Genomic DNA, 11,006 nt, shown 5'->3' on the forward strand with positions numbered 1-11,006 from the left:
ATTAACCCGCATTCAACCCTCACTGCGTGATTAGTTTAAACCGTTATGGTCTTTTAAGCGAACCGTTAGCGATCAAATATTCGAAAAGAATGCATGCGTCGCGCTTTGCATAGCTTCAGGCGCTTAATGTGAACCAGTAGGAAGAGGAAAATCTAGCCCGGGGCCTCATTTACTCTTTTACCCGTGTTAGCAACCTGATGGTTCCAGTTGATACGGTTACCGGAAGACTCTGCCCTCATTAGCCACAACTTTACTGAGGACACAGTTCCATCTACAATATATTGCAAAGTCATCTAGTAAATGAGGTTGGCCGAGATGGGTAAAGCGGTTAGGTCGTCCAAAGGCACATATGTTAACACTTTGTTGCTACAATGCTACACGAAACGTGTTTGTTAAAACGACAATATCTTCATTATATCACATTTTTTCCCATTCCATGAGTTATTTATGCAAAAAACAGCTGAACAGGATAAATACGGCATTCTTACGCTATCGGAAAGAACTTTGGAAACAACAACTGGCAAATTGTAAACATAAACAAAACCCGGAACGATTGTAAAATTTTTCCTTTATTTTTCTAAAAAAATCAAGGCGATTTGTTCGGGATGAACCCACCTGGATAGTAATCACTTTGGTGCAATCCAACTTGAAGCTACCGTAATCTTGACCAATACCACGGCCCTCACTACACTCGTTCAATGAAACCGAGGTTGCTGAAACGCAAAAACAATGGCTACTGAGAAGCCGATATCGGAATAACGAAAAATTATTTACAATCACGTTTTCAACAGAAGGATAATTTATTCCTTAGCTGCGGTACATTCATCAGCACTTTCCTGAAAATTCACCACGTCTCTGATTTGCAGAACCGTTACACTAGAATTTTGATCGTTAAATTTGCACGTGACGGTGTGTTCGCCTAAGCGGAATGTGTAAAACTGTGAACCATATTTGCTGCGTAAATATACCGACCGTGGATCTGCTTTAAGTACGTCGATGATTGAAGTCTGCAAAACAAACCGGTAAAAATTAATTTATGAAATTGTACTGCTAGATTACAGCCAACGTTACTTTTTCAATTCCTAAAGCTTGCAACTGCGATTCGGCGTTTGTGTTGAAGACCACATCCAAAACGCTGCTATTCAACACCCAATTGGGGACGGACACGGAAGACATTGGTTGGGTGCTCGATCCGGAAGGGTTGTTATCCAATAAGCTCGTTTCTTCTCCATCCGGCGCTTCCCGTGAGTTGTAAAATTCAATTTCGCTCATGTTTACCGGCACATCATATTGGGGTATGTAGGGTTTGATGTCTAACACAGGAGTACCGTCAACCTGTCAAGAAACAATCACAACGAGATTTTCTGTTGCTGTTGCTTTCACATAAAACTATGTACATACCATATCGGTCCCGAAGAAGTACACTTTGGAGTCTTCGACTCGGTCCAGCTGCACCAGCGAGAGTCCTATCGGGCAGGGTCGATGGGGCGATCTTGTGCTGAACACACCTACTCGTTCGCCGCCGAGTCTCGGTGGTGCAACTTTTGCCTTCAGATGATTCGGATTGCGATGGAAGTGATAAATGATCCATATATGAGAAAAGCTTTCCAGCCCTTCAAGTGAATGGCTAGGATTGTTGAAAACAGTCGACGAGATATCGATTCTACTCAGTAATGCTGAGGCTAAATTAGCCTGCCGTGGTACAGCTCGCTTTTCGTTGAACACAGTTCGAATAACGCCTATCGGTTTGAAGGAACAGCTTTCTTCCGGAGATACGATATCCTCTTTTGTCTGAAAAAACAAAATCGTCGTAATTCGTTTGTATTTTGCGTTACACTATTGTTGGTGTACGCTTACCACGCTGGTGTCATCTTCGTTTCGCTTATCCTGCTGGCATCCGGGACATCGAAAATCCTCCAGCATCTTTAGAGCATTCCGAAGCTCTTTCGTATGCATGTGCTGCAAGTTAGTGATTTGCTGCCTTTGATATGAACAATCCCATCGTTAATAATACGTCTAGGAACAAAATCACGGGAGACATTACCTTAAGTTTTTCATTTCACTCCTTGCGGTAGCTAATTGGGCCTTTAGAAATTCTACGTCCGAAGTACTCATTGTGAAAAGAGAAATTTTATAGTAAAATCTATTGCACTTTTCGCAATGAAAAGTGTAAACAAACTTGTTTTGGCTAATGTCTAGAGTTGAAAACGTTGGCCAGTACCTATCAGATTCCATGCGTTCCATTTGCTGGAACGGTAGTTGCAGTTCTAGGTTGCCAGACTTTTTTTGTAACCTGCATTAGATACAACAAAGACGCTCATATACAATATTTATTTATAAACTTAAGAAAATTTATTGATAAAATCGGTGCCTGAAATCGTTCAAACTATTTTTTTTAAATCCACGAAATTCACGTTCCAGGAACGTTACTCTCTTTTTAAAACCTAGTCGGAATCGATTCCCCATCCCTAGTTGTGTCGACAGTCGGTATTAAACCCGGTGAAAACGTCAATACAATGTTATGCATGGCATGGCACTTCTACTCGATGAAAATAGTCATCACGAACAAATATATTTAGTTGCACGTGTTCAAGAATTTATTTTTGATTTTTGTCGTTGTTATTGTATAATTGTTCATCAAACTTAAAATGTACTTCCATTAAGGCTCCCAGTATTTCGGTTAAATTTCTTTGCCATTGTTTAAATTATGTTAATTTCCGATTATTGTTCTTCACAATTTTTAAGTATGAAAAAAAACGCAATGTTATATTTTTCAATACCGTATGTAGTGTTCCTTAAAAAACAAGACCTTTTAACCTAACAAAAAACTTCTCACGTATCTGGTATGTTAAAATCAAAAACCAATCGGTTGATATAATTTATTACCGGCCACGTGCCAAGGCAAAACACAGCGTCCGTTGTTTCAGGTTATACGATATGTGTGACTGAGAAGAGTCCTCATTGATACCGCTTGCATTACGAGAGGCATTGAATTACCCCGCCACATTGATATAACTTTCCCGTCTAGTTCCAAACGAGCCGCTTAAGCCGGGATAAAATATGCAAATGTTTCGTACGGGATGGATAAACGAAATGCAGTCGATTACGTGCGATTACGGGATAACCGCGTGTGGCACAATTCCGCAGTCCGGCTTATTTTCATTTTCCATCAACAACAAATACAATAACGATGCGGCTTACCGTCGCTCCCCCCGACATCGATGAGGAGTGATTTTTGATTGTGTATTTATTTAGATTCTTGGTTGTTCGTGACAATAAATAGATATATATATATATATAATAGTTCTAATAATGGAGGTATGATTCAAGTTTGATTAGAAGTGTACCATCGACGACGTTCAATAATGCATAATTCACTAAAGATATATGTATAAATACTTTGTACGTTTCCCTTCGCCCAAACACACATACACTGGGATTGACTGCCCTCCCCCCTCCCCCTCTCCCCAACATCTACGGCACTTGTGCCTTGCCGAAAGTAACCGGACAGTGTTGTACCGGTAGCAGGGCTTCAGTTGTCACGGATTTTGGTTTTAGTATGTACAGTATACAGTACTTGTCGCACGGACGATAAACACGTAAAAGGGCTCATTTTACACATTAATCAGTGCTCGATCAAGTAGTAGGACCGTGGCGCAGCATCGGTGGCGGTGGAAGTAGTGGTGGCGATATCAGTGTCCTCAATATTCGATAAAAGATCGCTCCTTCATAGTGATGTTATTTGCCCAGCCCGAAGGTATGCTTGTCCCCGATGTGCTCCTTTGGCCACATGCACTCACAGCCGGCGTCAATCTGTGGAGAAGGATTCGAGTCGGTCGGTTAGGGTGGCCGTGGCGGGGGGGAACCAAGTTTCACTAATTAAACCAACGCACATACCTCCTTCAGGGCGACGTGCTCCCAGCAGTTGGTCGGCTGGCTGTCGACAGGAGTCGCCTTACGTCGGGTGATGTAGATCTTCTGGCGTATCTGGGTACAGGACAGGCCCGTCTCGGTACACTGGAACGGCAGGCGCACGTCGGAATGGAATGTCAGAAATCAATCATTTCGTACCGGACGCCGGTGTCCAAAATTACCTTATTCTGGTAGTTGTTGTTGTACGAACCGAGGCAGGTCTCGGTGACGTAGTGGTTCGGTCGGTACTCGTACCCATCGGTGCCGTTGCCAACGTACACGATGTTCAGCAGCACCTCGCAGACGGGCTGGCGGCTGTGCGACCGTTTGACGATCGACAGCGACGGATTGCCGACCATTTCCGGATCCGGCTGACCGGCATACTCGACGTCATACTCCACGCTGGCACTGTCCGCCGGTGGGTTGGGAAGTCCCGCCCGGCCCCACTTCATCATGAAGAGGTTTCTCAACGGGTCGTCATCCTGTTTGCCCATCACAAGCGCCATTGTGATGGCGAACGAGAATAGAAAAATCTATCCCATTTCGTGAAGAGTGGGTGATACGAAGTCGTTTTTTGTGTGTTGTTATGCGTTCCGGAAGTGAGGCAATGAAAAGAGAAGAAAACAAAATGAAGTTGTATTAGTGCCAAAAATTTCTTCGAAAATTTCATCTCTTCTAAATGAATGAGTGCGAGATGTACCGGAGAGACAAAATCTATCTTCCTGGAATTTAGTGTTTGAGGCTTAACCCGAGCTTCTTAATGCTCTACAAATGTCTTTGCATAAAAGCTCATATTGTGCATTTAGAGTATTTTTTCAGATTTTTAAATTAACACATTTCTTAGAGCAAATGCCGTTTTTGGGTAGTGTCAGTGCTTCATCCGGTCGATTTTATCGGTCGTCCGATGCAAAAGAGTGTCTAATAAAATTATTTGATATTGTTTGATTTGATATAATTCAAACAAAGATATATGAACTAGATTTTTTTTTCTAGATAAAGCTTCAATTTAGGGTTTATGAATCCAGTTTGGTTAAAACAGATAAAGTTGCGTGCGACAATCCGATAAAATCAAACGATTTTGATTTTGTTGACAAAAGCGGGTGTGTTATGTTTAAATAAAAAGATATAACTGACACGTGTGGAGATAAAACACGTGTGTCAATTGCCCTTGAACACCGATGCAATAAGTGGAACGTGAAACTGTAAAACTTTAAGCATTTGTATTACCCTAGAGAGGACAGAATTTTTGAATCTAAATCTGATAGAAGTCAAAGGTAATCTTTCACTGCAATGACATAACATTTAGCACTTCTACTGAAAGTGACAGTTACTGCAATATTTCTATATTGCATCCATCCTCAAGCAGCTTTATAAACAGTAGCATCTCGATATAGAAATTGAAATTAATACTGATTTGGTCTAATTGAATAGATTGGACTTTGTAAAACAAAACAACTACAATCTTAACAACCTACTACATCTACATCTCCCAAAAACTTGTTGAATTTTGTTTCCCTGAGTGTTAGAAAATAACGATTAAATACATCATTATGCCTGGTCTGTAGGATAATCTATCCTATCTATCCCCGCCTTTGACGTAGGTCACGCGAGACTATGCAGTTGTTTAAATCCCTTAAGCCAGATGTTACCCCCGAAACTTCTTCCAGTGGTTCATGCCCACCATTTCACCGTGCCTGCAATGACGTAGCCATCGTCGAAACGTGCTGGGCGCTTCAGCACCGATAAGATAGGCTTACTTCTGAAGTGCCTACCGGAGTCGGTCAATGCATCCACCAGCTGATAATGTGGCTTCGGTTGTGAAATAATTGGAAAAAATTTGATGACAAATACACCCACACACACACACGTTCGGGAGCGGCAATCGTAAGCCGCTCGAAAGCAGTACTTTTCCACCCCAATTTCCCGCCCCATCCACCCCGAGTGCCATCGACACGCTGTGGCACGATGCCACTGAATCGATGTTCCGGCGCCAATTTGTACGACCATGTGTTTTCCATGGGTAACGGAAAGGTGTTGGGGAGGGGTGGAGGGGTTGAATGGAATGCGCAACATACGGTATGGTTTCCGTTTTCCGATTTCCTCTGCCCATACGGTTTCTGATGGACACCGATATGTTGATATGTTGCGAGACAGATGAAAGGGAAGTCGGAACGGATTCGGCGGTCGGTTGGGCCGGGAGGGGCTGGGGCAAGGCGTGATTCAGATTTCCTTTCCGTGTCCGTGCGCGCTCGGCACAGTCGTTCCGTTTTGCGGTCGTTATCGGGTCCGCGATGGGCGCTGAGTGTTACCTTTTAATTATGTTGACCTAGCGCGGTTCGATTCGTTCGCTCAATATGTTCAACGCCATTTCCGCGACGTTCGCGACCGGACCGGATGAGCCCAAGCGGGGGTAGGTTTTATGTGCCGATGCCGATAGTGAGTGAAATGGCACTTTATTTGATCTGTCAATAGAGGTGACAAATAGTGGCCACGGAAAACCGGTGGTGTGCGCCAGGGCGCCGAAAAACCAGCGCGCACCATTTGCACTATCGATCGATCGTTTTGCGTGCTGGAAGCCGTTTTTGGACGCGTGTCCTCGTAATTGGGACCGGGGAGGATGGGGAGTTCCGCTTGTTGCCCATTCCAATTCCTTTATATCGCCGAGTTCTTTACAGTTCATTAAAGGAGCAATTTGGGAGCGCTTTCGTCTATTTAGCAGATACGATCTGCGTCGGTCTCGAGCCGCACTTTCATGTAATGGCGTGTCCGCACTCTTCGGGAGGGGTGGCAAATTTGCCTCGTCGTAATGACCCGGCAAAGGATCATTAATGTCAAGCCGCGGGTGTCAGAGATCGGCTGGCAATCGGTGCGATTATCGGCATTAGGAAGGACGCCATCGCCGCCGGTGGCGTTTGGATTTTGGCAAAATGGGCTCCAAATTGCATTACCGACCATTTTTCCAGCCTTTCCAGCCGTGCCCAGTGAATTGCGTCAGTAGTTTCGATCGCTAACCGCGGGGGGAGGCGAACAATTGGCGACCCCGATTTGTCGGTTGTTTGTCTAACTTTTAACGCTAATAACACGTGCTAACGGTCGCCCGTCAGCCAATCCATGTGGCGTTTGTCTTCGCCATATGATTCATCCATTTATCCCGGCACGCCGGTGGAGTTAGTTAGCTAGTGGTAGTGCGCTGCGCCCTGTTCACTATCAATCGTCAACCGGATGAGCGCTCGCCGAGCATTTATTTGACATGCGTTTGATACGCGTGGTGAATTATTGAAAAAGCTGCCTGCTGCAAACGCTTCGGAACATATGCGGTCGGCTTTCAGCCCCACAGCCAACCATGGACAGCGAATACGGCATGGCAAGCACTTGTTCGGAAGCTCCATACTCCGGAAACTAGTTGATTTGTTCGAAGTTGACTCATTGCACACACACACGCTGGCTCGAAATATCGAACACGATGGCCGTCGGGTTTAGCAACGATACTCGACCCTGGACAAGTGTGGTATAATAAATCCATTACTTTTATAAATATTTATCGGAATGTCGCTTGTACTGCTCGGCCATCCATTTGTGTCGTTTGGTGGGACGCGCTGATTTGGTACCCTGTGAGAAAATGAATCGTTGCGCCATCAGCGATGCTGAGCGAGTGGTCCGAAGCACTCCAACTGCAGCTGATAGATGAACAAACCGGACTTGGTTGGAACCTCACAAACTGCCGCGTCCAACAGAGTGTACAACGAACGCGAATATCCAACGGACAGCCATGTCTCGGTGGAAAGGATGCATTATAAATGAAAATTATTTAGCGCAAATTTTATTCAATGTTCAGCTTGGCGGAAAAGTGTTCATCAATCACCGTCACCTTGATTACGATCCGATGCAAGTGCAGCGGTTGCATAACATCAATACATCATTTCGCCACAGTTCCACAGCATGGATGATTTTAAAAGTAATTAACACACATTTCGTTGCAGTCGAAATAACGCTCTGAGTGCGTTGGGTGATACAAAAATAAAGTAAGGCAGAAATTGCTTCTTACTTTTCCATGCTTTAGACAAATTGAAACACTTGACGTTGCATTGATATTGCGTCACATCAACTTTTCTTCCAAGTGGAATTCTTTCTATGCAAGATATAAGTTCCATTTTCTCAATTTAGCTCAATTTAAAACCCAACTGGGGGTAATGGAAAATATTTGGAGTATGATTTGTCGTGACAAGTAGCGTGATTATTATAGACTTAAGGAGCTTAACTAGTTAGAGTGAGTTGTATTATCGTTATCAGCCCGTTGTCTTCGCTCTATAAGTCGGTCCGTTTCTTATCGTTGTTAGTTTTATTTTAGTGTATGTGATAGGTACACCGACGCTGAAAACCATTTGTAATAATCTCATTTTCGTCACCTTCCGCGTCGGTAGGACGTTTAGGATCCTGTTATTAACATAAAGGTCGCTTAAACAACAACAAAAAAACACAACGTAGGGACATTTCTGCAACAAAATGTACTAAAATAAAACTTTGCAGTTCGTGTGTACCATTCTACCTAAATCTACATTTTGTGCACTTTAAAAATATGTACACTTTTTAATGGTCAGCTCGGTTTGCTGCAATTAGGCTCCCCCTTAAAATAGTTTCCCGAACATTTTAAAGTGGGCGTTCAGTAAATTAATATTCAGAAATTGGTAATTGAGGTATTATGGAACTTTATGTACATTTGCATAAAAAAACACCATGTTCATGATAAAAACCACTTTGCGCACATGTTTGTGTGATTGTATTCAGCAATAAACTGTTAATTTCCAGCCTATTACATGCACACGTTAAATTAAACAGGTATAAATCATCCATCTACTTATATTTACCAATATTGCATCCCATATTCTAAAAGTACTGCATGATTTTATCCACCTTCGATTGATTGACACCCAAAAGCACTGGCCTCAATTCGATCATGTTTTCGCTCGGATTGAACAAAAACTTGCTGATGCAATTTTATAAAACCTTGCCCATGATGGATGCAATAAAAGTCAACTAGTTAAAACTTATATCCCGACCGTACCGCGGGCACCAATTGTCCACCGACCATCTAGCTTATAGCCTTACATCGGGGCTCCAAACGAATGGGCACAAAAGAACACACCGGACAATCGAACGGTTTTATTTCCCTTTCTTTTTCCTCGTTGTGGCTCGCTAGTGCTCAAAATCAATTGCAACATCGAATCACTGGCAAATGGTCACCCCGCGTGCCTACCCGCGCCATTGCTGCGTTTGTCCGGCAAATTGAACGATTTTGCCAATCCTCGTACGGCGTGGAATTAGTTTCCACCGATCCAGATCATTATTCTGAAGCAGCAGCGAGAAACGCAAAATAAAATACAAAAGCGGAAAAAACAACCTACAAGCGATAACAACATCGGCCCTCGCGTTTCGCTGGTGTCGATAACAAAATGGAAAGCGGTATCCTCGAAACGAGATACAAAAAAAAACAAGAGAATAACAAGCGAGTATGAATAAATTGATCAATAAATGACGCTTTGCTAATTGGTATTTGTTTTTCAACAGCAGAGTTTGCAGGCCAAGGGAGTTTGTCCCCTCTTTGGAAAAATGGAACCCGTGCACGGGTGACTTCCGGTGATGCAATTAGATGCATTCCTGTCGGAAAGCGTGAAGCGTGGTACTTGTCGGAATGGCACTTGAGAACGAGAGAGAGAGAGAGAGAGAAAGAGAGAGGGAAGAAGCGCGCGGAAGTGGAATGTGGTCAATTTTTCGCGTTTTCAAGTGCCTGCTCCTCCAAACAACTACCAGCGTTCAATCCGCTGCGCGGTTCTATATTCATTCCACAACCATCGACACTTTGGGGCTGGTAGGGAAATTAAACCCCGTCTCTCCTCCATGGAAATGATCGCTCAGGGGAACCTCCGCCCACCCCCCGCACACTTTTTTCACTCCCTATAGAATGATGGTAATGAAATTAAAATTTCATCAGTCTCCAAACTTTTCCCAGTTGCCCTCCACAATTTGCCATTCTCGGTTGCGTCACCTTGTGCCCTGCTGAGGCCGGGGCAGGTGTTTTCCCTTTTTCCCTGTTTCTTTTACCCTCCCCCCTCTACTCCTGGGTGACCCTCCGGGTTGCGAAAACGTTGGGAACTGATTTCTCGTTCGACTGAGCAAATGGATGATGGATTGCTTTACAGATTCGACAGGACGAGGCGGAACACAACCGGCTTCACGGGAGGCACTTACAAGCTTTGCAATTTTATCCATCTTTGCTCGTGGACTCGTGGTCGTTGGTAGGCTACTGTTTGGCGAAATGTTGGTGTTTCGGGTTGGGAGGACGAGACGGAAACACTACACGGGTCCGGAAGCTCGCTGGCACAACAAGGGAGGGGAAGTGCACGCACACGCTCCCACTACCGGTTGGTTTCCGGAGGTGCTGAAGAAGCCCACGAACAAAACAAAAACAAACTCTGGCAAATACTACTGCCACACGAATTGGTTTCACTCCAACTCGGACGTGAGTCACGGGAAAGTCAACTGTGTGCAATCGATTACAATGTCACTGGAGTCACTTTCGGGTGCGAGTGTTTTGCGGCCACCAAAGAACGTACTGGCCGATCCACCACCCATTACTTTAGCTTTTATAGACCTGCTGGATACCCGAGGCTAGTGGGAATTACAAAAAAAGGTAAAATAAAACGGTCATATTGGACCCGCGGCCTTATCGTGAGCGAATTTTGTAGATAAGCTTCTCGTCGCTGTTGGCATACCTTTTTTTTTTCTTTCGACGCGGATCGTCTCAACACTGTCCACAACAGCTGATGGCAGGTGAAGGAAACGACATGATGGCATCGACGGGTTTTGGTGTTGACGCATGCGGCCTAGCATTCCCGGTGGGCGACTTAATCCACCATTAAGAAATTATGTTTCATTCTGTCAAAGTGCATAAGTCGTCGTTCGGAGTCGGTGGGGGGAAAAGATATTTATGTCTGTTCTAACCGATTTCCGCTATCCACCCGTTTAAGTAATGTTGTTGTATGTCGGAGAATTGCTTTTTAATCCTCCTCCCAAACAATGCTTTTGCAGAGTTGAAC

At 44.1% G+C, this 11,006-nt stretch overlaps 2 protein-coding genes across 3 annotated transcripts; both read right to left on the reverse strand.

The window, feature by feature from the left end:
- Positions 1-792: 792 nt before the first annotated feature.
- LOC131265666 (tRNA (adenine(37)-N6)-methyltransferase) lies at positions 793-2,150 on the reverse strand. Of its 2 annotated transcripts, none has more exons than XM_058267955.1 (5): positions 2,045-2,150; positions 1,858-1,981; positions 1,402-1,791; positions 1,072-1,335; positions 793-1,007 (listed from the first exon to the last, which is right to left on the reverse strand). In XM_058267955.1, the coding sequence occupies exons 1-5, from the start codon at positions 2,113-2,115 to the stop codon at positions 801-803; spliced, it is 1,056 nt and encodes a 351-aa protein (XP_058123938.1). In that variant the 5' UTR covers positions 2,116-2,150; the 3' UTR covers positions 793-800. The 2 variants fall into 2 exon arrangements, with proteins under 2 accessions (XP_058123938.1, XP_058123939.1); XM_058267956.1 differs by having other exon boundaries at positions 1,858-1,959; positions 2,045-2,114.
- Positions 2,151-3,279: 1,129 nt separating this feature from the next.
- On the reverse strand, positions 3,280-10,179 carry LOC131265669 (uncharacterized). The gene is made up of 4 exons (XM_058267959.1): positions 10,159-10,179; positions 4,095-4,445; positions 3,898-4,017; positions 3,280-3,813 (listed from the first exon to the last, which is right to left on the reverse strand). Exons 1-4 carry the CDS (start codon positions 10,177-10,179, stop codon positions 3,739-3,741), a joined length of 567 nt encoding a protein of 188 aa, XP_058123942.1. The 3' UTR covers positions 3,280-3,738.
- Positions 10,180-11,006: the final 827 nt, after the last annotated feature.

The sequence above is a fragment of the Anopheles coustani genome, chromosome 2 (genome assembly GCF_943734705.1).
Source record: "Anopheles coustani chromosome 2, idAnoCousDA_361_x.2, whole genome shotgun sequence".
In the NCBI taxonomy this organism is placed as follows: domain Eukaryota; kingdom Metazoa; phylum Arthropoda; class Insecta; order Diptera; family Culicidae; genus Anopheles; species Anopheles coustani.